Raw genomic sequence first — 27,924 nt, 5'->3', positions numbered from 1 at the left:
ATATTTTCTTCGCGTGCCAAACTGAATCTAAATTGTCAGTTTCTAAATGAAAAAAAAAAGACAATTATTTCAAAATGGTAGAATTTTGAGCTGAAATTTACAATCTCATAATAATGAGGTGGGTGGTGAGGATGACACAGAGATTATCTAAAATTGAAATAGCAGGTATGGTTTTGGGGAAATTTCAATGAGCTAATGCATTTCTCGGTTGACTGAAGAGGAAATAATTAATAATGTACTAAAGCAAACCTCACTCTCCAACTACTTTATATATAATCTTGCAGGGTTGGTGACTGGTAAGGATTTTATTTATGGAGTTGATATCTTGGGACTGTTTAATGTTGGACTTGTTTTTTCGATCCAATCTTCATTTTAATATTACGGATATTTAGTAGACATGTTTATCTTAATTTACATTAATTTAACTCTCTAGTGTTGAGATGACCTGTTATTCAATTGTGAGTTGTTATGTCAATAAAAATGTTATTAATTAATATACTTATGATGTAGTTTATTTAATTGATGGTAATAGATGATTTATTCAGTGTATTTTCCACTTTTACTTGTTAGAATTCTCTTTCATTTTAACGTGAATTAGATGGTGCAGTAAAAAAAAAATTATTCACGTTAAAATGAAAGAGAATTCTGATTCATAAATTTAATATATCAAGATTATATCATTTAAAATAAAAAATACTTATATAAATATAACATTATATTAAGTAAAATATTATGTATAAATTTTTTAAAAATTATTGTTAATATATAGTTGTTAAAAATACAATTTTTTAAAAATATATAATAATTGATTGAATTGAGACGATTTAAAGTATAATATAAATTTGTTCTTAAAATATATTAAGTTTAATTTCATGAAAAATAACTTAAAGATGGGTTGGAGCAATGCGACATGACCAGTCATAAATATCCGCACTAAACATTTCGGGTTGAGTGAGTCTTGTTTTAAAAACATAATGAATAAACAAGTAAATATTTTCAGTTTTCAAAACGTGACACACATAGTAGTTTTTTTAATATGAATATACAGTAGTTTAATTTAGTAAAATTTGATCGAATAATATGATTAAAATTTTTTAAAAATATTATTATATAATTTTTTTAATATTCCAAATGACTTAATGTTTTAATTTTAATATTTTATTGTTGCTTCTAACAGTTAAGTTTTGTCTATCTTATTATCAATATTAAAAAAAACCTTTTATTTAACACTTTTATTGTATATGTGTAATTATATTAATTTTATTATAAATAATAAAAAAATGCGATACATATCAAGATTACAATATGATAATTATTATTACTTTTAAACAACCACTTAACTTTTAAACTTATCATTAAACTTTAATTAATCTTTAAATATTTGTTATAATTATATAGGACATACTTATTATTATGATTCCAACATTTAAAAATAATTGTTCACTGAACATATTTCTTACTTCGGTGTATGGGTAAACAAATATTTATACTGATATAAATTACACATTAACTTATATTATTTAATTTAATAACCTTAAGTCTAAATACCTATATATATATATATATATATATATATATATATATATAGAGTAACATCGGTCAATTTATACTTTATTAATGCACAACAAACTTGACTTAAGATTTTGCATCAATCATTTTTCTTGTATGAGATTTAGGTGGTAATCCAGGACTTGTTTGTTTTGAACTTTTTTCCTTTTAACTATAAAAATTTACATTGTTTTAATTTTAAAAAATTTGTACATGAAATAATTAAAAAAACACTGATTTTTAACATATTTTTTAAAATACAAAAAACAGTTTGTTGTTTTTATAATTAAAATCAAAACCATTTTTTTTAAATAAACAAGATCCTTGTTTTCTTTTCGCGCACTACTATTTGAAGTGTATTTATTTTACTGCTTGTAAACATATTAGTAAGTTTCCAGTAAAAATATAAAATACAAGTAAAACATACAAATGTTTTCAATAAAGGTCAAATAACATAATTTAAGAAAATATACAATAATAAATTCTTTACTGTTAATAAAAATATTTTAATTATTAAATGAACATAAATTAAAGGGGAAATTAATTAAATTAAGTCATGCAATTGTAATATCATGTCTTTAAAATTAATTTTGTGTAATAATAATATTTAAAGTAGAGAAGGGTCTACTTATTTTAGGAGCAAGTCTTATTTATTTTTTTATTTTAATCTTTTTAATAGACATTGATTTTTATCAATTTAACTGTTTAATCGTGTAAAATAGTATATATATATCAACAAAAATGCAAATAAACTTGTAAACAAATTAAATATTTATAATATATAATTTTATAGTAGTCATTTATTTGTATTTAAAAAATATTATATATTAAAATAAAATTATTTAATGAAATATTAAATAATTTAAAATTTATATATTTTTATAATCATTGAAGAGTTTGAATTAACAAAAAATAATTATTTATAAAAAATTATTAAGCATAGTAGGTGAAAAAAAGTTATTTTTGAAGTAAATCTAAGAGGCAATAAAAATATAATATACTTAATGTAAAAAATGTGTTACTGAATATATATATATATATATTAAGAATAAATATTCAAATTTAAGCATCGACAGTATTGATGTTATGAAATATGAATTAAATGAGCTTGACATGGTTTACGAACGTAGACAAAATAAATAAGGGTAACTTCACCACCAAATTATCTATGTACTGGGCGAATCAAACCATAAAACTTATTTTAATTATAAATGTTAATTATTTTAGTATTGATACACTGTTATCATAAAAAATTTTACAGTATTAATTAATTAAAAATTATCATAGATATAAATTTAAAGTAATTATTATAAAAATTAATGATTGTCAATGACTTGTCAGTTTATGATTAGTTGTTACTTCGGTACGTAGTATATTTTAGTTATTTTTATTCCTTATGTATAATACAGTAATAAAAAAATAATATTTTTAAACAAATATTAAAAATATTTTTATAAAATTAAGTATTGAAGTAATAATATTCATAAATTAAAAAAATAAATGAATACTCACTCATTTTAATATAGTTTACGACGCTGATTGAAACATTATATTTTTATTGAAAAGTAACTAAAAATTTATATTTTTTTTCTATTAACACGTTGTCTTATATTTTTAACATGAAAAATCGTAAAAAATATTATTTATTATTTTCTTAACTAATATTTAAAAATAATGTTTATGACGACACTTTTATTATATAGGAATTGATATGGGAAAGTAATACGTCAAAATTTTGTCACATGCTTTACTATATTTCTTAATCAGATCTTCTTGTTTTATAAGATAAGCACTAAAAAAAAAGTAACCTAAATATATCGATAATGTGAAAAATACTTATATTGTCACCGTGAATTATCATATTTATAAGAATTATTTAATCTTATAATAATTATGATTTATTTTAATTAATTATTAACATGTAAATTTTTTTATACTAACAATGAATTGATAATTTCATTGATAATGTAAAATTTTTTATTTTAATTAATGTAAACATTTCATTTTATTTATATTAATAAATTTCAAAATCCATTCCCGCATTAGATCCGTATCACATCCTAGCAAAATTCAAAGACCAAAATCCAAAAGCAAAATTACTAAATTCTTAACTTTTTGCTCATAATAAGGTCCTTTTCTCTTTCTATTCCTAGATTTAAAAATCCTTAACTATTATTGACACACATTTTTATAATGTTTTCAAATTATTTATACCTTTTAATTAAACAACAGGTTCTCAATCACTCTACCTAATTTAGTAGGTTAGTTTTGTTCGAATTGCTTCAAAAATTAGAAACTTGAAGGCCAGCTTAACTTCTAAAGGCCCTATCCTGAAATTAGAAATCTGAAATTCAGAAAAGCCACCCAAATTAGACGCAAAAAAGTTTTGGGTACCTATTTTTAAACTGTAGTAGCCTGATATTTCATGCTAATTGGACACTTTGTGAGGCTAAATATGAGATTATTGGGCTCAATGGCCCAGATGTGATTAACAGTGATCAATAGTCTTGTATACTCTATTTAAATTAATAATAATAGTGATTAATTAGTTGGATTCTTGCAAGACATTCCATGTGAAATGAATAAAATCTCAAGTACATGTTTGAGAACTACATGTAAATTACACGTTATATTTGAATTAAGATAAATTTATTGTGTACATTGCTCCTTTATTATCATCTATATATTATTCTATTTGATCTTTTTTATAAAAAATAAAATAATTTTTTTATTATAAAAAATAAATGATAGATTTAAGATACATTAATTATTAAATTTTTTTATATTTTTTTTATTAGTATAATTAAATATACAAATTACTAATTATATTATTTAATATCATATATATTTTTAAAATAAAATTTATATTTATAAAAAACATAACTGACTTAATTACTTTCTTTAATTTTAATGATTTAATCTTTTATTTTTTATAAAAAAGATCAGAAAGAGTATTTTATTATGTTTATGTTATTCATTTTTATTTGCATTAAATTTTTAATTTTATAAGTTTTTGTTATTTAATGTAAAAAATTCAATTCCTCTCTATCTAGATTCTTTCAGAAAGCCAATTGGAAGGTTATTAAACTCAAAGCATGGTTAATTAAGTTCATTTATGTGGGAAATCATTAGCCTCAAGTTGCTGCTACTATACGTATATTGTATATATTGGCCTTTTAGAGAATATAAAAAAAAAAAAAAAAACTGACAATGACATTAACATTTTGATAAGCTTGACAACGATAGATACAAATCAGTCTAATCAATTATATGCGTTTTCAGGCACAAAGGTTAGGATAAGGGGAATTTTTCTAGTTCATAGAAGGAAAAACCGGAGTGGTGTTTTCCACTATATATATCCAACAATTTTTGTGGCACCAAAATATTCTTATTATTAATTTGACATAAACCCTCGATCTAGGTGTTAGGTAGCTAACCATATATATATATATAGGTTGTTTTTTAAATGAAATAATTTTTTAATATTTATAATAAAAAATAATAAGATAAATTACATATTATATAAACTATCGAGATTTACAAGTCACTATGTCAAAAGAATAATCTAAAAAAAAAAAAAAAAGCTTATAACTTCTATATATTTTTGCAACTTAGTTATATATACTCCTTAACATCACTTAAAATAATACACTTATTAAATACTTAATTATATTATATTTTCAAAAAATCTTATTATGCACATTAAACATGTATTACTGGAAAGTGACTAGTTTTATCGGTAACAATGAATTCAAATTATAGTTAAGTAATTGATTTATTTTTTGACGTAGTAAATGTGGAGACAAATTGGATGGGTGAATTCAACTTGATTACATAATGACAAAATGATGAGCAGTGGTATAATTATGAATATCACTTTTAAGAGGAAATTGTAGTAATTTAGAATATGGGGCCAAGTTTACATATTTTGATTTTGTCAATAAGCTGTTTGAGCCACAAATGCTTCCAAAGATTACATGATGATGTATGTTTAATGCCCGGGATTTCTGGATTGTGCTTCTGCTTATTTTGGCATTACTTTGTCTGTCTCTGTGAATTGAGTTGGGAATGTGGCTTCATTGTAATTTGTAATAGCAGCAAATTGTAACCATGTCAACTCAATTGTTTATGAACCAGAAAAAATGAAAACACACACACAATTGTTTAAAGACAGTGTTATTAAATAATTCGATTATCAATAAATTTACTTGTTGGTGGGAAAATTTTATTTTACTTGGTATGCCAAACAGCTAGCATATATTCTGCACATAGATTTAGCTCTTGCCCCAGGTTATATTTAGATATTTAATGGTAAAAATTAAGTAAAATAAGATTATATAAAATATACCAAAAGCCTCATCTTTATTGATTAAATATTTATAATAAATGGTTTTTTATTTGAAAAGAAAAGGCAAAAAATGTAATTTCATAAATTCTATTCTATCGTCATTACTAATGTAATATATGCATATTAACGTGTAATTAAAATCTTAATTAATCACTATACAAATACACGTGTGTACACTTTCATTGATCTTCCTTGGTATCCAACGAGGCATGATTATTCATGAACCATTTAATGAATGCAAAAATCAATTTAAGGGCAATGAGACACTCGTGCATGTATTTTGATTGTATTACAATTTACATCAAATAAAAAGTACAAGAGCAAATTGCTGAATGGATAATGTAGAGCTATTTGTCAACTTTTCCCTTCAACCAATCAATACATGCACGAGTGAATCAAATACATGCATTATTATTATTATTATCATTATTATTATTATTATTATTATTATTATTGTCAACAACTCTTTACCACCACAGATACCTTATAGTTATCATTACTATTGTTGCTATTAACACTATTAATACGGTAACATTTAGCTGAAAAATAATTGATGAGATTTTAATCAATTTATTAGTTGTTTTTATTAAATAATTTTGTTATTTAAATATTTAAATTTTGTCATATTACATGACATCTTCAAAATGTGAACACTTTTTTCTTTTTGGCACAATCAATAACTTCATGTTTGTCACATATTATACTTCGATTTATTTATTATTTTATGTCATTTTAAAATTATAAAATAGTACACAAATAAGTTACACTCTTGTAAAAAAATAAAAAAAATAAAAAAGAGAAAAATGATATATTAAAAATTATAAAAATGTTTAGCATAAGTAAAAGCTAATTATTTTTCTTAATCTGTTTACTATAATCTTAAATGACAAATAAAATAAAAATAAAATTCCAATCCTGAGTTTGATAATTTCAATAATTAAAACAATACAAATTAATTAAAATTTATAATACTAAAGATTACTTTATATAAATTTTTTATTTAATTTATTGCTCTAGATATACATGATACACTGCATAAGAACGTCTAGAACACTCAAGGAAAGCTGAAAGGGTCTTTACGCGTCACGTTAACCAAAAACAAAAAATCTTTATAAACTAATCCGCTTATTAAGGATGCTGTCCAAAGCAATCACAATGCTTCAGGAGCTGTTAGCTCTCCATATATAATATATATTTTTTAAATAGACAACACATGCTAACTATTCCTTAATCCTGGTCTAAGCCATAAGTGATCATTATTCATTAAATTAAGCCAATGATTAACTTTTTAGACTGAACCTTTAATTGATTCTTAACTAATGCTTATTCGTGACATTGATATAATTGTCGTATAATTAAGACATGTACGAAAACGATGATTATCTTGGATGATTAGATCCCACCCATTTAAGCAATTCTTGTGCTTAACCACTCTATCCATGAATTTTAAGTCAATGATTCAAGAAGACGAAGCTGGAAGAAAATTAAAGGAAACTACTACACACACGTAAATATGCTAAACAAAAGGAATTTTTAACGTGAGAATAAAAGCAATAATACTTAAAGTAATAAATTTGTTTCATTATTAGTTAATTAATCACATAATTAGTTTTTTTAAGTATGTATTGTATAAATAAATTAAAATAAATTTTATTTTAAAAATAAATATACAAGATAAAAAAGAAAAGAAAATTATATCATTTTAAAAGAGAGATAATACGAGGCCAAAAAAATTATTATGAATAGTGAAGCACGTTTAATGTTTATGCTATGAATCCACGCTTCATCGTTACACGTCTAAGTTCATGCATGGTGAAGTAAACCAGTTATCACCATGGATCTGTCATGTGAGTTGCTTTGGTAAGCCCAAGGGGAGCGTGGAATCACGCGCCACACTAGCACCACCTACGTCACTCACCAAAGGGCGGGGAACAGCAATGGCTTCCTCTGAATTCAAAAAACTCCCATGTCCCATTCGACATCCATTTTCTCTCTCTACAATTTCATGATTGGTTGAATCCCTTTTTTAGAGAGAGAGAGAGAGAGAGAGAGAGAGAGAGAGAGCAACGACATCATAAGATATAGTTCTATATGATTGTTTAATTAACACCTGAGACTTTGCTTTTGGAGAGGAAATAAAAAAACAGGTAATAACAATAACGTTGTTGCCTCATAATAAGACACTGGAAAGAAACAAAGAAATCCCAATACATTTCTTATCATTTTTGACCTCCTAATGCACTTACCTACCTGGGTTTCTTTTTTCTGCAAAAAAATTGACTAAAGTTTGTTTCTTTATACCTCACATATTTATGAACACATGTTGTCCTCTCTATATATACGCTAACTGCTTCTTTCTTCTCTAGTGATCAAGCTGAGTATTTTGTAATGCATTTAACTTCACAGTGGAAGAGATTCTTCTCAAAATCCTATCTACAGGGAAAGCCTTTAGGACATGGTCAGCCTGAAATTTTCATCCGTCTGGGTTGAGCTTGATTGTAAGCTTTTCATTCAAGTTCTGTTAAACAAAATTCCCAATTTCAGAAAATAATGTATCATGTTTCTCTTATGATATTTATCTTTGAACTTCTTCGGTTAGTGACTTTTGGTCAAGTTCCTAGTCCTGGCTACTTCGAATTCTATTTAGGAGTTACTTAGTTGGGACTTCTTAGATCGGATTTGTCTTTGCCAAAATGTAAATGATTCTTTTTTTTAAGCTTAGAGTTAGTTAATATTGATTCCTTTTATTTCAATTTAATTTCTCTTTATTGTAAACTTAATTCTATTGTTCTATCTTTATTCCAATTATGCGAGACTAATCTTCTGTCTAACATATTGCAGCAGGGCATAGTGCTTTGTCTTCTATCAGTTAAAACTTGAATCAGTACTTTTTGAGATGCTATTGTAGTATGATGAAATTGAAATCAAAAGTCGTATGGTATAGAAAAGATTGGATGTAATCAGTGTACTTTCATGGTCTGTGAGATGGAGAATGACTGCATAGAGGATATGGACATTGAAGTCCTCCCTTCAATGTGGCCTGAGGATATTGGAACTGATGTTGGAAAGCAGTTTAATATAGAAAAGCCTGGGAGAGACCAAGATATGTTGGAGGAGGTTACAATCATAGATGAGCCAACTATAGTTGATTTCAAGCGTCTTATGGAGCTTACAAATTTCACAGAAAAGGGGTCTTCTCAATTGGCATATCTTATGAAACACTGGGAGTATAAGCAGGCCAATGTCGCGCGCCTACTAAGAGAAGAACTTGACAACCTAAGCCAGCAAAGGCAGGATGTTGAGCTTAGGAAATTGGAGATATTGGAAGAGCATCGATTCGAGGAAGAAAGATATGGAGGTGATAAACGCCCGGTTTCTATATTGGATGATATTTATGATGATATATGGCAAGATGTGCCGTCTAGGAAAAGTGATGTTGTGGTTCAAAACAAGAAAATTGAGATTGATGCTGAGTATGATACTGTCATATATTGGAAACAGCGAGCACTTCATTTAGAAAAGCAGCTAGAAGCAAGTGTCCATAGAGAACAAATACTTGAAGAGAAGTTACATGAAAGTATAACAAACATTGAGAGACAGTCCTCGCCTGTGGAAGAACTCTCCCAGATTCTGAAGAGGGCAGATAATTTCTTACATTTTATACTCCAAAATGCACCTGTTGTTATTGGCCATCAGGTATATCAGTGAGTATATTGAGTTTATTTTTGTATCTCAAATAACTTATAGAATGAAACATAGCATATTATTTGACTTAAAATTGTTCTGGGATGTTGATTGCTTTTGAGTATTTCAATAGTCTAAGTAGTAAAGAGCAAGTAGGAGCCAGTGGCTACTTGATTGCTTTATGTTAGGCTTCTGTTTGCTATAATAAGGAATGCAAGTGCTTGATTCTTTTGATATTTTTCTTCCAGGACAAAGAGCTGCGCTATCGCTTTATCTATAATCATTTTCCAAGTTTACAAGAGGAGGTAATGATTGCTGTTGAAGCTCTTGTTGAAAGGTTATGTGATTAATGTTGCATCAGTTTATTTCATTCTAAGATTTTCTATCAACAGGTACTGAAGACTCGGGAACAAATTTGTTTCCTCTTTTTTAGTTCTTTCACAAAAGAGTTTTAAGCATGCTGAAAGTGAAATATCTTAACTCTTCAACTTATTCATCCTTTTCAGGACATCATAGGAAAAACTGACGTTGAAATATTCACGGGATCTGGAGTTAGGGAATCTCAAGATTTTAAGAGAGAAGTTTTGGAAAAAGGATTGCCTGCAAAAAGGGAAATCACTTTTGAGACAGAACTATTTGGGTCAAAGACATTCTTGATATATGTAGAACCTGTCTTTAGTAAGGCAGGGGAAACAATTGGAATAAACTACATGGGAATGGATGTAACAGATCAGGTAATTGTTAATTTGTTATTGATTTTGAACTTGCACTTGCATTCTTGTGCATGCAAAGATGATATTTATATTTCTTGAAAAATGAAGGTGAGAAAAAGAGAAAGGATGGCAAAGATTCGGGAAGAGATTGCTGTTCAGAAAGCCAAGGAAACAGAACTGAATAAAACCATTCACATTACAGGTTCAAAATTCAATCACTCAGTCAAATTTCCTTTATCAAATTTACTTGCAGCAACAAAAATCTTATTATGTTCTCTGTTCCTTTTGATAGAGGAAACTATGCGAGCAAAACAAATGCTAGCAACAATGTCTCATGAGATAAGGTCCCCACTATCTGGGGTTGTTAGCATGGCTGAAATTCTTTCCACCACAAGACTTGATCGGGAGCAAAGACAGCTATTGGATGTCATGCTATCTTCTGGAGACTTGGTTCTACAACTTATAAATGACATACTTGATCTTTCCAAGGTTGAGTCAGGTTGGAAATCTTTCCATGTTCCATGTCTTATAGTTGAATTGTTGATATATAAATCTGAAAAAAATATATAAGAGTAATTTTAATAATTTAGAGAGCAATATGGAAGTTTTTAATTAATACAAAAAAAGTGCTTTAATATAGGTGCTAATGTTTGAATTTCTTCCCACCACCCAAAATCCTTTCTCTGTAGGAGTTATGAAGTTGGAAACTACCAAATTCCGGCCAAGAGAAGTGGTGAAACATGTACTCCAGACAGCTGCAGCATCATTGCAGAAAATATTAACTTTAGAAGGACATGTGGCAGATGGTGTACCTATTGAGGTGAGGACTTGTGTGACAGTTCAATGCTGTCAATTATTTGGCATTGATTCAACATACACCCCAGTTCTACTTAGGGGCTGTGAGCAGCATAAATCTAAAAGTTATGATGTGTCACTCGGGCTGACTTTGAAACACACAGCATGATTTCATTTCATCTGATTGGTGCTAACTAATTTGCACTTCATCTGCTTCAAACAAAATTGCAGGTCATTGGTGATGTTTTAAGGATTCGACAAATTCTCACAAATTTAATCAGGTAACAAGCTTTGATTGGAATGACTCTCATTTTTGTTTGTCATGGGCATAATCTAATTTCTAATTTCCATTTATTCAATGCTCTGTTCTGTACTTGCGCATAATATTAGAAATATAATAGGAAAAGAAAAATTCTATATTGAATATATTTATGTTGCTTTACACTTCTGCTAATATCTTGCAGCAATGCCATCAAGTTTACCCATGAAGGCAAGGTTGGGATTAACCTTTATGTTGTGCCAGAGCCAACTTTTGCAAAAGCAACTGTTTCAGTGGATGAAGTGAAGGAAGAGAAGTATCTCTCAACACCTCAAAGTGGCAGTGATCAAAATATACTTGATGGTCAAAAACATGATGAACTTCCTAGCCAAAACCATGCATTCAATGATGAATGTAGATCCCCGGTTAAAAGCGAATGCTCAATGAACGGAGACACTGAGGAGCAACCTCATTCAGCTGAAACAACAGTTTGGATACGTTGTGATGTATATGACACAGGCATTGGAATACCAGGTACATAGTTAGTTAACCTTAACTTTTATTCATCACAAGCCTAGTCTCTATTCTTCTATGTCTTAAAATTCTATTTTATAATCACAAGTTTGATATTGATTTTTCTTAAAGAGAAAGTCTTCATCAGATGGATATTTTTCATGTTATAACGTGACAGAAAATGCTATACCAACTTTATTTAAAAGATACATGCAAGTCAGTGCAGACCATGCTCGAAAATATGGTGGCACAGGGCTTGGACTAGCAATATGCAAACAATTGGTAACTTTTTTTACCTCTCATCTTTTGGTGAAATTGATATTTCATTTGTTTTATTAAATTCCTAAATTGACAACATATCTTTGCACTTGGAATAGGTTGAGTTAATGGGGGGTCGCCTAACAGTGTCTAGCAAAGAGCACCATGGTTCTACCTTCACTTTCATACTCCCATGCAAGGTTTCAATCGCTTGTGATAATTCTGATGACCCTGATGAGCTCTCAGATGTGGAGAACAATGATGCTGCATGTGATGGTACAATAGAGGGTTTCTTCCAATTCCAGCCACGTACCTTGGGCTCTCTTTTCTCCTCTAATGGAACCAGCAGGACACAAAAGTTATTACCTCACAAAATTGGCTACTTAAGCTCACATAAACTTAGTGGGTTTTCAGAGAGTTTATACTCATTCCTCTCTAATGATATAATGTCAAAAGGAACATGTTCAGTTGATGATGCATCTTCAGTGATTGATGCTCCACAGATGTCTGAATCGGCTAGTTCATCTGGTCACAGCCCAGAAACAAAGAAGGAAACTTTATTCAGCAGAGTTGAACAGCATCAAGATAAGGCTCATGCTTGGTCCCTGAATGGTAGTGCAGAATCTTCTGAACCTGTGGTAGCAAATGGAGAAATGGATGTAGCTACGAAGACAAGTGAACCCCTTCAAACATGCCAAGTGGAGGCAAATACAGCTAGCCAATCCTTTACGAGCAATGGAACATTGGAAGTAACCAAATCCACATTAAATCCTAGGATCCTTCTTGTTGAAGATAACAAGATTAATGTCATGGTGACACAATCAATGATGAAACAGTTAGGTCATAGCATAGATGTTGTGAATAATGGAGTGGAAGCAGTACGTGCAGTTCAACGCCGCAATTATGACCTGATTCTGATGGTAATTTCTGCAACCTCCGAATATATGTTTCGACACTTTCGCTCTATGCATCAATGCCTGTTCATGTTCTGAAATTATCTTGATTGTTGCTTTCTTCTAAAATTCACATACTATTTAATCTCTTCACAATTGTGCTGCATGCAAGAGAGTTCCAAAGATATGTTTGTTACACCATTCATGTGTGTAGAACCTGTAGTTTTGTGGATCTTCCATTGTCCTATTGGTAATGCAAAAAATTCACTATCTTGCATGCTGATTGGAAATGCTACCTTTAGTTTTTCTTGTGATTGAGAATGGGAACCTGGTTTTACACTGTTAATGAAAAGTTTGAATATATTAAAATGCGCTAAAAATTGCAAGCAGTGCTGCTAATTGATGTAAATGATTACAATTTTTGGGCCAGTACATGCATTTTATTTTTATACTTGTACTAATCATTTGCACTTGCACTTTACAGGATGTCTGCATGCCAGTTATGAATGGTCTTCAAGCAACAAAACTGATTCGATCTTTCGAGGAAATGGGCACTTGGGATGCTGCAAGAAATGCTGGAATTGAGCAAAGTGCACCAGATCAAGATTATGAATGTTATGTACCATCTCCAAAGCGGATCCCCATTGTCGCGGTGAGTAATTAGTCTTTGTTTTTCCCCTCTATTCAGTGTGTGTCTAGAAACACTTTAAAAAATCTCTAAACATGAATCTAAGACAGATGTTACATCTAAAAGCGTTGAAGTAAATGTAAATGCATGTGCACTTGAACGCGAAACGAAACACACTAAACTAAATAAATATGTTAGCAAGTAACTGACGTGTATTGGAACAGTGTTTCTCTTCTACAAATGTAATCTTTGAGAAGTAAATGATCATTGTCTTGTATCTCATATTGATGCAGCTGACAGCAAATGCTTTGTCAGAGAGTGCTGAAGAGTGTTTTGCAAATGGTATGGACTCGTTTGTGTCAAAACCTGTGACTTTCCAAAGATTGAAAGAATGTCTCGAACAATATCTTAGGTGACACATTCCTGTAAATTTCTGCTTGTATAAAAGAATATATATGAGCCTAGGAAAGTTTTGTAATGAATGAATCGTGTTTTCTCTATTCGTTTGTGTCTACCTTCAATTGTATAGATCTACAATATTCTTTTTCATCTCCCTAAAATTTTTAACATTTCTAAAGGGAGTGCTGGACCATCTTCTAATAATAATTAGTAGCTAAGAGCCTGGGATTAATGTAAATGTATTTCCCTCAAGGCATTTCATCTCTCTCTATTTTACATGTATGCAATATACAACGTGGTTCGATTAAATATAAATAATTATTCGAATCAACCAAATAAAATCTCATTTTTAATTTATTTAATTTTTGCGTATTTACAAAACGTGACATCATTTTTGGTAAAAAGATGGATATAAAAATCAATTAATTAACTGGAAGTCTCTAACTTTTTAAATATAACAAACTAATAGACAAAAAAAGGCAAAAAATAATATATAACAAAATTAATGAATTGAGCCAAACTAACTTGCTTTATATAGAGTTAGTTTGGTTTGAGTTTAACAAAAAATATGATAAAATAAAACTGAATTTATCTATTTTAATTGATTTACCCGTGAATTTCCTTAACTATACCATAGGTCAAAAGTCATGAGAGAACATTACATTTTTCAGTAATATTGAATGCACCATGTTATTACTAATGGGGTCAAGGACAAGGACAGAAACCAACACTAGGTCATACGTACTGTATCAGAAGAGCACTTACAATCAAGCATGCAGCACGGTCTTGTTCAAAACTTCAAATAATTGAATTTCATTCAAAGTAATCGTACATCGATATAGTCACACTGATGCAGAATATGCATATTCTTTGTTCAAAACTTAATAATTTTCAATTATTAGGAAAGTACTCCATGGTCACCCTTTTTGGTGGCTGACCTAGAAACACCTTCAGATTGAAGTTTGTAGGATCCTCTGGTCAACTCTTTGGTTTTCATTCTAGGACCAAGTTATAGGAGAGGAACCCCCTTTACGGGTCTACCATTCAAAACATATATATAATATATTGCTATTAAGTTTTATAGTGTTAAAGTATCTGTATGCTGTTAGCAAAAAATAAAATAAAATAAAATTACCTGTATGCTAAAATATTTGAAAAAATAAGTAATTTTTGAAAAATAATTAAGTATCACTTTGCATTTAATTTTGAGATGCATTTTAAAGTATATTTATAAAAAGATAAAATAATTATATATAATATCTTATACGTACGATATTGATATTTTAATATTTAAATAATAGTATTAAAATTTTTAGGTGTTGAGAGTTGTCGTGAGTTCTAAAAAGTGAATGATAATAAGTAAACATAAATTATATCTATCTGTCTTGATGATTAATAAAATTCACTTAATATTTTTTTAATATTATTTCGTTCTCTTCTAATTTATATAAATACATAAAAAGTTAGGAGTGATTCGTGTTATGAAAAAGGTATATACTATTATATTATTACATAATAAAAAAATTTGTATATAGTAAAAAATATCAAATAAAATTTTATCAAGCCTCAAACTGTGATTATAATTCACCCAATAATAAATATATTGGACAAATAAAAACTACCTTAAACTCATGAGCAACTTTAACTGTGTAGAAGAATATTTGAATTCATCCATAATTCATACCTAATCACTTGAAATATAGATTCAAAAATAATATTTTTATACCCATTTTTTACATTATGTTTATATCTATTTTTATTTTATTTTATTTTATTTTTATCATAATCACATATTCATTTTTTCTCTTTTTTCTTTACTTCTTATCTCATCCTTACCCATATCCATCTCCTGAGATATAAAAATATCATCATTATTATTTTAAATAAAGGAGGCACTATAAAATCTAATAAAAAGAATGTACAATTATAATTAATTAGAAAAAGTTACATACACATCTTCTAAAGTTTAACAAATAAGGGTGATTTGTGTAATAAAAAAATAGCATATGATATTATATTATTTTATAAATTAAGAGAAGTTTATATAGGTGAAAAAAGGAATATTAAGGAAAATTTTGTTAAATATCAACTTAAAGATGTGAGCGTAATTTACCTTTTTATTATTAGTAGTAATACTAGAATTCATATTTAAATGGATTTACAGTTAGCTTAATGCCACTGACTGTTGCTTTTCTTGAGATTTACGTTTACAAATTTTTCACACTACATCACTGGTATAGGGGTTGGGAATCTTCTCAGCATGGAGGAGCTACTTCTGGAGTCGTAATTCTTGCAGATGGAACATTTTGCATGATGGTTATCTGCATGTCATGAGCTTCATGGCCATATGGATTAACATCACCATGGTATGCAAAAAACATTCCGTGATCTCCATTAAACGAGAACTTTGATTCCATTTGACCAGATGGTGAGGGACTTGATGGGCAATAAGTACTTGTGGAGAACTCAATTTTTGCACCGCATGATGAGTGCTGTTAATTTCACTTTGACCTTGCACTTCTCTCTTTTTAAGAGCATGAGAACTCGGGTCTTTTTGGTCAAAGATTTTCAGCATGACACCAATTCGTTTCCATATTGAGGTGTTAGATGAAGAGAGAGGAAACTGAAGCAACGAATGCTATAAGGAAAAGGCCCCAGAAGCTATCAAGGCCTAGATTATCTGGAGAAATTGAAGTATCGGTCTGTGGACAATCGTTTTTCCTGAACCATGCATCCTCAATAATTTTGATTTTATCTCCTTGTGTCACATTGAGGATTGCCCTAGAAATGTCAGTTACTAGAGGTGAACCTCTGGGAAAAAACTATACAACACACCAAAAATAGTTCATAATCAAGCAGTATGTATTTGTGTGTACATGTATATGCTTATATGTGCATGTGTTAGGTTTATTTAGTTAGCATCACCCTTAAATTTTTTTTCATGGGCTTAGCATCTTAACTAGCTTCTGATGCCTATAAGGGGTGCAACCCTTTGAGTTAAAAGTGGTTATAAGAATCCTTAAAGAAATAAAGTTATAGAGCCGAGTATACATATGAGCTTCGGCTCACAGGTTGACTTGGAAAAGCTTACAATTTTGCAGATCTGGACTTGAAAACATGCGACCCATTTTAGATGTCTCCTATGTCACCAGGGAGAAAAATTAAGCATTATTTACAGAAGCTATTGTAGAGTAATGACCTTGATAAATGTATAAAATAAGTGATTTGAGATAGTGACTTAAATATTTTTTATGTTAAAAGTTGGATTATCTTGTTAAATTTCCTTTAAATTTGAAACTTTTACAAATACATATATATTTTTTGAAATAAATACAATTTTATGGTTTTAAGCTCTTTTTTATCTATTTTGTAGCTGTAATCACAAAAGAAACATCACTTAAGATTGAAGAAGATTAGAAAAAGTTAGATGAGCAGTAATTGAAGCATGAAGTTGCAAAAAAATTAACTTCTGGAGGTTTCTCGCTGTAGTGAGACACACTCGCTGCAGCGAGAAAAGCTATTGTGAAGAGAGTGATTCTGTGCTCTTCTCGTTACAGCGAGAATGACTCGCTGTAGCGAGATACTTTTGGATCGCTGTAGCGAGAATCTTAGCTGCAGCGAAAGGCAAACAGAATGACCTAATTTCTATCTCCTTTTCTCGCTACAACGAGGGACTGTTACTATAGAGGAGCTCGAGCATAACTGTATAAAAGGCAAACTTTTATGTTTAGAAGGGGGTTACTGTTTCAAAACTATTTTCTAGAGGTCCAGAACGGTGCAAGACAAAGAAAGAGAGTAGAAATACTCAGTTTTTTATGTTTTACCCCTTTTGTATCCCCATTTTTGTTGATATGGTTGCCATGAGCAGCTAAACCTTATATGAGATTGAATGTAAATTTTTAAACCTGATGTATTTTCAGTAATCTATATAAATATAGCTGTTTCTTTTTCATTTTTACTAATTTGGTGATCTCAATCTGTTTTAATTGTTGAATCTAGTTATTTGACGGTTTCTGGAGTTGAGTTGTAGTTGGGAAGATATTATATAGATCTAGATCTGATTGAGATTACTCAATAACTGGTTGTTCTAGGAATATATTCCAAGTTGTTGATTACTTTTAAATCTTAGTTTTAATGCTGGATAGTTTATTAACTGTTTGAAGAATCAAAATTTAAAAAATTATCTTAGAAATATATTTTCAAGGAATTGAAATATATTTCTTTCGTGTTTTGTATCAAATTCATTGGAAGTGATTGCTATATTTGTCACTGGATTACTAGTATATAGAGGAAGAGATAGATGAAATTCAATCTCAGTTTTTTTAATTTAAATTTTACCATATTTTACTTTAGTGCTTCATATTTTAATTGTTGTTTAATATTTTATAAAAATTATTCACCAATTTTATTGTATATAAACTCAATTAAGTTATATTAATTAATACATTTGAATTGCTTTTTGAGAATGATATTCTTGGTACTCTATCGGTTATTACTTACAACAAACTCGGTATCCTTACCGTGTTTGAAGGAATAGAACCAACAGACCCTCCTTTCTGTATCTTGAACAACATAACTATAGTTAATAGCATCATCATGGTCTGGAATGATATTCCTCTTTCTCCATTAAAGGAAAAGTTTGATTCGATTTGACTAAGAGGACTTGTTGGGCAATGACAACTTGTGGTGGTCTCAATTGCACCAATGCCATGACGAGGACTATTCATTTCACTTCTATTTCCCATTTCACTTTTCTTGAACGTGTGACTCTCCAAGTCTTTTTGGTCGAATATCCTTAACAAGATTCCAATATGTTTCCATATTGAAGCACTTGGATAATGGCTTGACCAGACATGTTTATGCTGATATAAAAATGTGATTGCAAAGATTAGAAGTGCTAATAAGGAAGCAATCCCTGCAAGGAGAAATAGACCCCAGAAGCTTTCAAGGCCAAGACTATTATTAGAGGAAATTACACTAGATTGCGTGCATTCTCAATTCTGTTCATTTTGTCTCCTTGAGTCACATATAGGATTGCCCTTGAAATTTCAGCTACAAGAGGGGACCCCTTTGGGAACACCTGCGAATTCACCCCACAATAGTTAACTCACTAGCAGAAAAGGGAAATGCTATATAATAAAGTAGTCCCTTTTGTTTTTTTAGTGTATTTTTTGAATGCATGTATATATAAAAAAATTTTAAAAAATAAATGAAAGAACTAATTAATTATATATGATACGGTATCAATTTTTAGTTATTCAAATGAATAAATTGACAAATAGGGACCAAACAACTTACAAAACCAAATCCCCCAGTTCTAAATCTGGGTTCAACCATGGCATATTTGAAAGGGTAAGTTCCAAGAAATAGCTTCACGTAGGGAACTTCATCAAAAGCAGCAGCAATGCCACCATTTTCAATTCCTTTTGTGAAAAGCTCATTGCATTCTTCGGGAGAATAATAAACTTGGAGGTGGGAATCTTGGAAACCCAATTCCTTCAAGATTCCACGAACAAAAGAACCCTTCATATAGCCAACATTCATCCTATACTTAATGAGTTGATGGACATCTCTAATAGTTGGGCTTAGTTGTTCAACGGTTAAGAGAGAAGTAAGGCTAGCAGTGTAACTTTGAACCAAAATTAGAACCACAAAAGCCCATATGATCACCACAAATCTGCCCAAGTTGCTCACCACTTTCTCCCCTGTGAAAATTGGAAATATAACACTGTAAACTACACAATATGTAGCAAAGAATAAAGATCATATCTTTTGATGAGCAATGTTTTTAAAGGCACCACCTCCAAGGCCTAGCTAGTGGTGGTGACTTTTACATGTTTTTTTGGAAATTGGTGAGTGGCACTTACCGTGGCCAAACACCATGATTGAGAAGGAGAACCACAAGCTTGTGCTAATCTGATGCGGAGGAGGCCCTCTAAAACTGCTGTTTATTCGGTGTTCAAGGACCCACACAACAAATCCAATGAACACAAAGGAACAAGCCGTTGTTACCCAAAGATCCCATGTCAATGGCTTCAAAAAGGCCCATGCATTCTTCTTCCTATTGTCTTTTACTGGAACAACCATTGTCACGCCAGATTCTGTGTATGGCCATGTGAAGTCAACGTAGTTGGACCTGTTTGCTATAATTGTTACATCCCCCACCACAGCATCATATTTCTGTCAATCCAAAATCACTCTTTATGTTATCATTTCATATCACTAAAGAAAGTAAATAATGCACATATATAATGAAGGTATTATGAATGATTAGGAGAGGAGTGTTACCCCATAATAAACTTGGTTGACCAAATCATCATATGTTCCTGCCATCTCACCATTCGGCTTTGCAAATGGAATAAATTCATATGGGGGTGTATAAGGCAACACTTCTAGCGCAGCTTTAAATACATCAATACAAAAGCCAGTGACCTCAGTGGCATTGGTTTTAGGATCATGGTTTATTTTCACAAATTCAGTGTAACCATCTCCTTGTTTAACTGGTACTCCTATTTTCAACTTCTTCCCCTTTGTAGGAATTTCCCATCCCTTTGGGATTAAGTAAGTATCCCCTGGCCACATAATGTTTCGAAGATTGTTTTCAGAAGTAGAATATATATTCGAGCCTTTTGTATCCAAATTTCTACGCAGCCCTTTTTGTGGCATCCAAAATCCTACCCTCCTTTCCCCATTACCAACCACATTAATTATCTCAAATATTGATGCTTGTAAATGCCCACCAATCACATTGAAATCACCACTAAGGCCGGTGAATCTAGTGTTTGAGAGAGCTTCACGCAGCTTCTCACCATTTTGTGCCACGCCAACCTTTCCAAGATCAAGAAGGTTGCTTGAAGCATTGCTTGCATGAAAATCAAAGTTGGCAGCTCCAACCTTCTCAACAGCCATTGCTAATGCTGTGGTAGCATCATAAGCCCATATTCCAAAAACGTTCAAATTTGTGTCAAAAAGAGTTGGATAGTCTTGTAGAAATTTCCTTTTCCATCTAGCTTTAAAATCATCAAGCTGTTTTGTTCTTGGAATATAAGGCCTAACACCCAATACACCTTCCATTGATTCCATGACTGAGGAGTTTAGGGAGCTGAATAAACTAGTCATACCATTGGTTACAATCCAAACATAGCCTTGTCCCATCATTCCAATCTCCCTTGCTATGGTGAAGAGGCGAGAACCAAGACTTGGTGTCATGTGCACAACAAAGACTCTAGTTTGCATTGCCATCAAGTTATAGAGCTCTTCAGTGATATCTTTATCTGTGGCTGAAAGAGAAATGGCACTTAGATAGGGAACTCGGATGTAGGCTTGTTGAAGAACATTGGTTAAGCAAGGAATGACCCCTTCACCATAACTATTGTCTACGTAAATGGGCACCACTTCTTTCCACCCAAAAGCTTGGACAATTGCACAAATGGCTTTTACTTGAGCTGAATCATTTTGTGCAACTTGGAAAAAATAGGGACTTTGAAGTGAAGTAAGAGAAGGGCTTGTTGCTGTAACGCTTACAATGGGCACATGAGTTTTGTTTCCAAAATTGATCACAAAGTTTGCTTCCATTGTTGTTGTTGGCCCCATGATAGCTTGCACTTTCTCGTTTTTTATGAGGTCTAGAGCTGTTTATCATCAAAACCCAAAACTCATGGGTTCATTTGGAATAAAAACAGTTCTGAGAGAATGAAAACAAATACTTGTTTCAAGCAAATATCAATTATCGCGTTGGTTCTCCTTTTTGTTTCTCAACAAATAAATACACTTACAATTACAACGAATTAATAGGACGACAAAAATGCATGCCTTCGTATTGTTCTTTTTGTTAATTGACAGTTTAGTTTATGTAATTGATCAACTAATACATTTTCTTCTTCCTTTTTTTTTTTTGACAAACTACTCTATTTTTCATACATTATACAAATAAATTTAAATTTAAATAAATTTTATAAATAAAATACATTTAAAAGAGGAATGGAATTTTCATGTTAATAATAATAAATTCATTATATTAAATAGAAGTATATTATTTGTTGAAAATACATTGTTTTTATTAATATAACTGATCAAAATAAAAAAATTGAATTATAAAAAAATAGAAAATATTTTAGTGATGAACACTCAAAACTATGTTAAAAAATATCTAAGCGCTTTTTCGTCAGCTAAAATACCTTACCCTCTGCAATAATATTTTGCTTACTCGCGTTACCCGCCAATCTTTACTATAAAGAGTGCTATACAATTTTAGTCAACAAAGGATTTATTAAAATAAGAGAATTATACTCACATCACCTGTTTTGGAATGGAAAGTTTTGGAGTAGGGAAGGTAAATTTTATATTTAAAATAAAATATATTTAAAATTAATATATTAATATAAATTTAATATATTAATTATGTATTTATTATTATTATTATAAATAATATATAATTTTTAATTTAAAATTGAATTTATATTCTCTTTTCTTTTCTTTTTTTCAAATTTCTCTCTCAAATACATTTTTTTAAATTAAATTAAATGAGAATTTTTTTCATAATTTTATTAACTTTAATCTTTAAAATTATAAAAAAATTATTTTATAATCATTGATATTTCTAATTATGAACTACAATTTCATTTATATAAAAAGTTACGATATCAACAATTAAATAAGTTAAAATCAGATTAGAATAAAATAAAATAAAAAACATTATATATATATATATATATATATATTATAACAAAATTTATAGATATATAAAAAAAGAAATATGATTCATTGAGACTAGACATAAGTCTAAAAGATTCACATCAAATCTCAATCATATAAATTAATAATTTAATAATTAAAAAATTATTTTCTTTTACACAATTGACCATGGTCTGTGAACTTGATTGGAATAGTTATTTTAAGAAGGAAAGTGAAGTGTTAATTTTGTGTATTAATCTTGTCATAAATTATTAAAGTAAAATTTTAAGTTTAATTAATAAATAATATCAATAATATCTACGTGTATTTAAATTTTATTTTTATTCATTAAAAATTATTCTTATTTTAGTGGTTTTATTTATCTACTATTATTTATTTATTGTTCGAAAGCATCCCTCTATCTCGAAAACGAAAGGCCGGCGCTTAAGGTGGGTCTTGTGGTTGACTAGAGCATCTTTTGGAAATTGATACAGAAGTTGACTTCAAAATTGAATCTAGATATAAAAAAACATTTTTTATGACTAAAAATATATATAATTAATTTTTGAACTAATGAAAAAATGGTTAAAAAGATTAAAAGTAAATGATATTTTTTAAAAATTAAACAACAGTCCCTGGTATGATCTGCAATTTAATCTCTAATATTTATTAGATAATTCTCTTCAAGTAATTTGCATGGAAGCTCTAGCTTGAGCCGCATTATCCACGGAATCTCTAAATTGACTTTGTTGCTCTAAATAATTAAGTTCACATAATCATTAGTTTCTTATTTTAGTTTAAGAAAAACGTTCATACGACTTAACAGGTACCCCTACCATATATAAACATAAATATTAAAATTCTTATTGTGCGCGTAAGAGTTCAGGGATGAGTTTTTTTTTTTTTTTTTTGAAATGCTCAAAGAAGTGCTACACAACAACTAAATACTAAATGAGCAAAATTTAAAAAATATATAAATATTAAAATCAAAGAGAAAAATTTTAATTCTTTTATTTTTGGTAAAATTTAATATTTTAATTAATTAATTTTAAATAAATATTAATTTAATCAATTCACCTTGTAAAGACTAAGAATAAAGAAAATTAATAAAGTATTAAACTTAATTAACTCATAAAAGATTTGAAAAGTAAAAATCACACTCAACTTACCCTAGATAAAACCAAGATGCAATTAAGCCTTTTAAATTTTGTTAAAAAAATATTACTTAACTTTTGATAAAAATATTAATTATTAATTAGTTTTTAAAAACCGGTCTAAGTCATGTAGCCGCGTGTTGGACCGGACACGGAACCAATCATAAGAAGGGGATCTTTTTCCGTTTTACACGCTTGCTTTGGGGAAGGATGAACCAACTCATGTCGCTTTTTGGTTCATTTTTTCAGCATTATCTTCTATTTTTAATTAGTTAGTTGAAATTTATTATTAATTTGAGAGTGATAATGGCATTGCTCTTTTCTTCACAAAACCCCATCTCCTTCAATTTTATTGTAATCTAAATTAACTAACACCTTCAAACTAAACTATGTATCATTATTGAAGTATTAGATAACAGCATATGGCAATTAAAGATGCAGAGGAGAATGAACCTTGGGAAGCAGCAGTAAGAACGTCACTTTGGGAGTCTCTGAGGGTGAAATGGAGCCTGGTTTTGTAATGAGAACGAGAGAGATAGAAGTCTGAGAGGGACATGTTGATGCAGCTGAACCCCATCTTCCCAATCGTTTCCTTCAGATCAACAATGCCTCCAATTTTCACTGCCACTGGGACTGATCTCTCCTTTCTTTGCGCCATGCCCAAGTACAAACTTAAACACCAATAAACCATGCTTATTTGGGGACTATGCTTCTTCCCCATTTTGGAATATGCACCCTAGTAAACTGCATTCGCAACAGAAAACCCTATTTATAGTCCTCGGGGTGCCTTTGAAAAGTAAACACAGGCAACTTCCATCTTTTTCTTTTGGTCAATTTTACTCAACTGTTAACTCAATTTTCTTTCTACCAACGAAATTCAGTGGCCAGTGCATTTTATATTATCTATTAAGAAATTAAATAAAATTACATATTTTCATTTTTTTTATTTTAATCTAGAAAGAAAATTATATGTATCTATTTCGAATTTGCAACATACTCGATGGAGTTTATTTTATCACTAATTATAGTTTCTTGTATATTCTGACACTATACTTTATAATATATCATATAATAGAAATATCTTATTGTAGAGATTTTTCTTTTGTTAGTGCTAATGAAGTGTGGAAGATGTATTACCCATGCACCTACTATGAGAAAGGGGAAAAAAGAGTTAGATATGGGTTTAATTAAGTTTTATTTTAACGTGTAACCCAGTTTTTGAAAAATCAAATAATCTCTCTCTTGCTTAAATGGGTTAAAAAATAATTTTAAATAGGTTAGACTTAACTTATTTTCACTCTCAAAAGTACATCTTGCATCACCATGATAATTACGAATAAACATGATATATAATTAATTCGGAAAAGAAAAAACATGTTTACCAAAGCTAGTTTTTGTGTACAAAACTTTTTGGCCAAAAGATTTTATAATTCAAAGCATATCTTTTCTAATACTTATGACCTTTGTTGAATTTTCTACCGTCAGAGATTAAGTGACTTTTTTAATTTTTTTCTTCTTATTCAGAGAGAGAGAGAGAGAGAGAGAGACTTTTGAGTCTTTTGACACAGTTTATTTTGAATTTCTTTTCATATAAATTTTTTTAATTGTTTAAAAATTCTTTTAAAATAATATTTATTTTTTATATAAAAAATTTACTAATTTTAATTGTTTTAAAATTAAATTTTTTAAAAAAGGAAGAAGTTAACGCTTACCCCTGGCATCAATATTTTTATTTTGAGAAAGAATAAAAAATTATGTTAATTAAAAATTAATATAAGGTACGGACAACATTGTCTCTTCTAAGAAATATTATTTTTTTGCCATGTTTATAGGAAAATAATTTTTTTGTTTAAAATATAAAAAATAAAGACCTATTTTCAAGTATATTAATTGTTAAAAAATTTATAAGGTATACCTTTTACTCATATAAGTAATAAGTGAATACATTTTTTTTCATTAATATATAAAATACTAATTTAGATTATGAATATTTATGGAATAAAATATAAATATATAATATATAACTATTTTTTTTTATTTTGATGAATTAGGTATCTGTCTTTTTTAATTAAATAGGGCTGAATGCGGTATTATTATTTTTTCCTACGTGTACTCAATGATATATTTTAATTAAAATAATAAACACTCTTCTGTCTTTGAAAAATAGTCTTTTTAACTAATCTTATTTTTTAAAATAATAATCATTTTACAATTTTAAGATAGGACTAATCGTTTTCAATTTTATTTCAAAATAATTATTATCTCAGGATTATTTTTTATCTTCTTAATTTCTTTTTTTTATTACATAAATAAATAGAAAAATAAATATAATAAGATATTTCATAATACTTTTAATAAAATAAAATAATTAAATTCATTTTTTAATTTTTGTGTCATAGTCTTAAACAACTATTTTTTAGAAAACAAAAAGAGTATTATATTTTATTAAAAACTATAATATTTAATGTTATTAATTAATGCATTAGATCTTATTATATCGTATTATTTTTAATAAAAAAATTATATGTAATTTTTTGTTACGTATTTTTGAACACATTTTTTTAAAAATAAAAACACGTAATTACGTGAATATTGTCAATTTATTAAAGATCTCTGAACTACTATGACCAGAATCATATAAATCTTTAAACAGAAATATATAATTGGTAGAAAAATGAAATTTTAAAATTGCAAAACTCTCTTTAAAAAGAAATAAATTTAAATTAAAAATAACTTGAAATTCCAAATATTAAATTAAAATAAATTCTAAGAGCAATTGAGGTCTTGCATTTAATTATAATTGATATAGCAATTAATGCTGTATCCAGAAATTTAATATTTTCTAATACAACATTTAGAAAATATTTGACTTGTAAAGAAATGAAAAAATACATTTATGGATGTGGAACGAATCACAAGACTTCCTTATCAATATCAAGGTTTCCAATTAACTAAACGAATCAAATAACACTTTCAAGCACTATAAATCTCCACGCAACCAAGTGTTATTTGTATCAAACAAATTAAAGAAGAGAAAATGGAGAACAAAGCATCATTAATCCTCCTAGTTGTGCCCTTGCTATTCTTCAGTGTCACCATTAATCCGGTGCATTCTGAATACCACTATGAGAGCTCGCACAAGCTACATCTAAAGGAGAAAGTGACCCATCTCCATTTCTACCTCTTTGACATTCTAAGTGGAAATAAACCAAGTGCCATAGAGGTTGCACGCCCCAACATCACCATTGGTGCAAAATTAGCCACCCCATTTGGGCATGTATATGCTATTGATGATGAACTAAAGGAAGGTCCTCATGCAAACTCAACAGTTGTTGGGAATGCACGAGGTCTATATTTATCTGCAAGCCAAGATGATAAATTGACCTTGGTGATGTACGTAGATTTTGGGTTTACTGCAGGAAAATTCAAGGGAAGTTCAATCAGTGTGTTTTCCAGGAACCCAGTGACTGAGGCAAAACGAGAGCTTGCTGTGGTTGGGGGAAGAGGTAGGTTTAGAATGGCTAGAGGATTCGCTCGAATCAAGACTCATTACTTTAATGCTACAAATGGTGATGCCATTCTTGAGTACCGTGTTACTGTTCTTCATTACTAAAACTTTAATTAATTACCTAGCTGGTTGGGTTATGTCATTTTTCTTCAATTTGTTCTGTTTTGAGTTTAAAGTAATTCCAAGAAACAAATTATGCGTTGAGGATTATGGGGTTGTATTTGGCAATGGAACAATCAAATAATCAACATGCTTGTCAAACATTAATTAAATTAGAACAGTTAAAGCCTTGTTAAAATTAAAAATATATAATTAATTCATTTAGCAAGTAGATGTTAATTTAAGGGAAGTCAAATAAGTTGGCCCGCATAACCCGAGTAAAAAGTTTTTACATTTGCGGGCTTGTCTAATTTACCTTGTTTAATTTGTTAAGATGTGGGCCAATAGTAAGCTAGGATAGCCCAGTTCGTCGACCCATTTTAAAAATAAATATAATTATTTATTAGTTAAAGATTAATTATTATTATATGAAAATATTTTTTATAAGTTTA

The 27,924-nt window shown here is 29.3% G+C and overlaps 3 protein-coding genes across 3 annotated transcripts; 2 read left to right on the top strand and 1 right to left on the bottom strand.

Annotated features, from left to right (window-relative positions):
- The first annotated feature begins 8,881 nt into the window (after positions 1-8,881).
- Positions 8,882-14,055, top strand: LOC113866028 (histidine kinase 5). The gene is made up of 14 exons (XM_027500913.1): positions 8,882-9,592; positions 9,829-9,885; positions 10,087-10,314; positions 10,402-10,495; positions 10,586-10,792; positions 10,983-11,125; positions 11,320-11,369; positions 11,553-11,663; positions 11,736-11,881; positions 12,039-12,142; positions 12,238-12,759; positions 12,823-13,038; positions 13,496-13,660; positions 13,933-14,055. Exons 1-14 carry the CDS (start codon positions 8,882-8,884, stop codon positions 14,053-14,055), a joined length of 2,877 nt encoding a protein of 958 aa, XP_027356714.1.
- Positions 14,056-16,293: 2,238 nt separating this feature from the next.
- On the bottom strand, positions 16,294-24,436 carry LOC113866231 (glutamate receptor 2.7-like). Its single transcript, XM_027501112.1, is given in 8 exon segments — positions 16,294-16,530; positions 16,663-16,860; positions 18,559-19,025; positions 19,028-19,118; positions 19,337-19,743; positions 19,906-20,218; positions 20,327-21,669; positions 24,319-24,436. Coding segments are annotated over 8 exon segments (3,159 nt in total). The 5' UTR covers positions 24,422-24,436.
- A 2,466-nt stretch (positions 24,437-26,902) lies between these two features.
- Positions 26,903-27,478, top strand: LOC113866346 (dirigent protein 4-like). The gene has a single exon (XM_027501224.1). It carries the CDS (start codon positions 26,903-26,905, stop codon positions 27,476-27,478), a length of 576 nt encoding a protein of 191 aa, XP_027357025.1.
- The last annotated feature ends 446 nt before the right edge of the window (positions 27,479-27,924 follow it).

Source organism: Abrus precatorius, unplaced genomic scaffold (genome assembly GCF_003935025.1).
Source record: "Abrus precatorius isolate BTA unplaced genomic scaffold, Abrus_2018 Scaffold4, whole genome shotgun sequence".
Classification (NCBI taxonomy): Eukaryota; Viridiplantae; Streptophyta; class Magnoliopsida; order Fabales; family Fabaceae; genus Abrus; species Abrus precatorius.
The sequence above is the reverse complement of the archived record's forward strand: the minus strand, read 5'-3'. Positions and strand labels throughout refer to the sequence as shown.

What these genes read in the sequence shown, in the direction of transcription:
- LOC113866346 (XM_027501224.1), top strand. Translation starts at nt 26,903, where the DNA reads ATGGAGAACAAAGCATCATTAATCCTCCTAGTTGTGCCCTTGCTATTC.
- LOC113866028 (XM_027500913.1), top strand. Translation starts at nt 8,882, where the DNA reads ATGGAGAATGACTGCATAGAGGATATGGACATTGAAGTCCTCCCTTCA. An exon ending in TAAAACCATTCACATTACAG is followed by an intron (nt 10,496 to 10,585) that starts GTTCAAAATTCA and finishes TCCTTTTGATAG; the next exon opens with AGGAAACTATGCGAGCAAAA. An exon ending in ATTATGACCTGATTCTGATG is followed by an intron (nt 13,039 to 13,495) that starts GTAATTTCTGCA and finishes TGCACTTTACAG; the next exon opens with GATGTCTGCATGCCAGTTAT.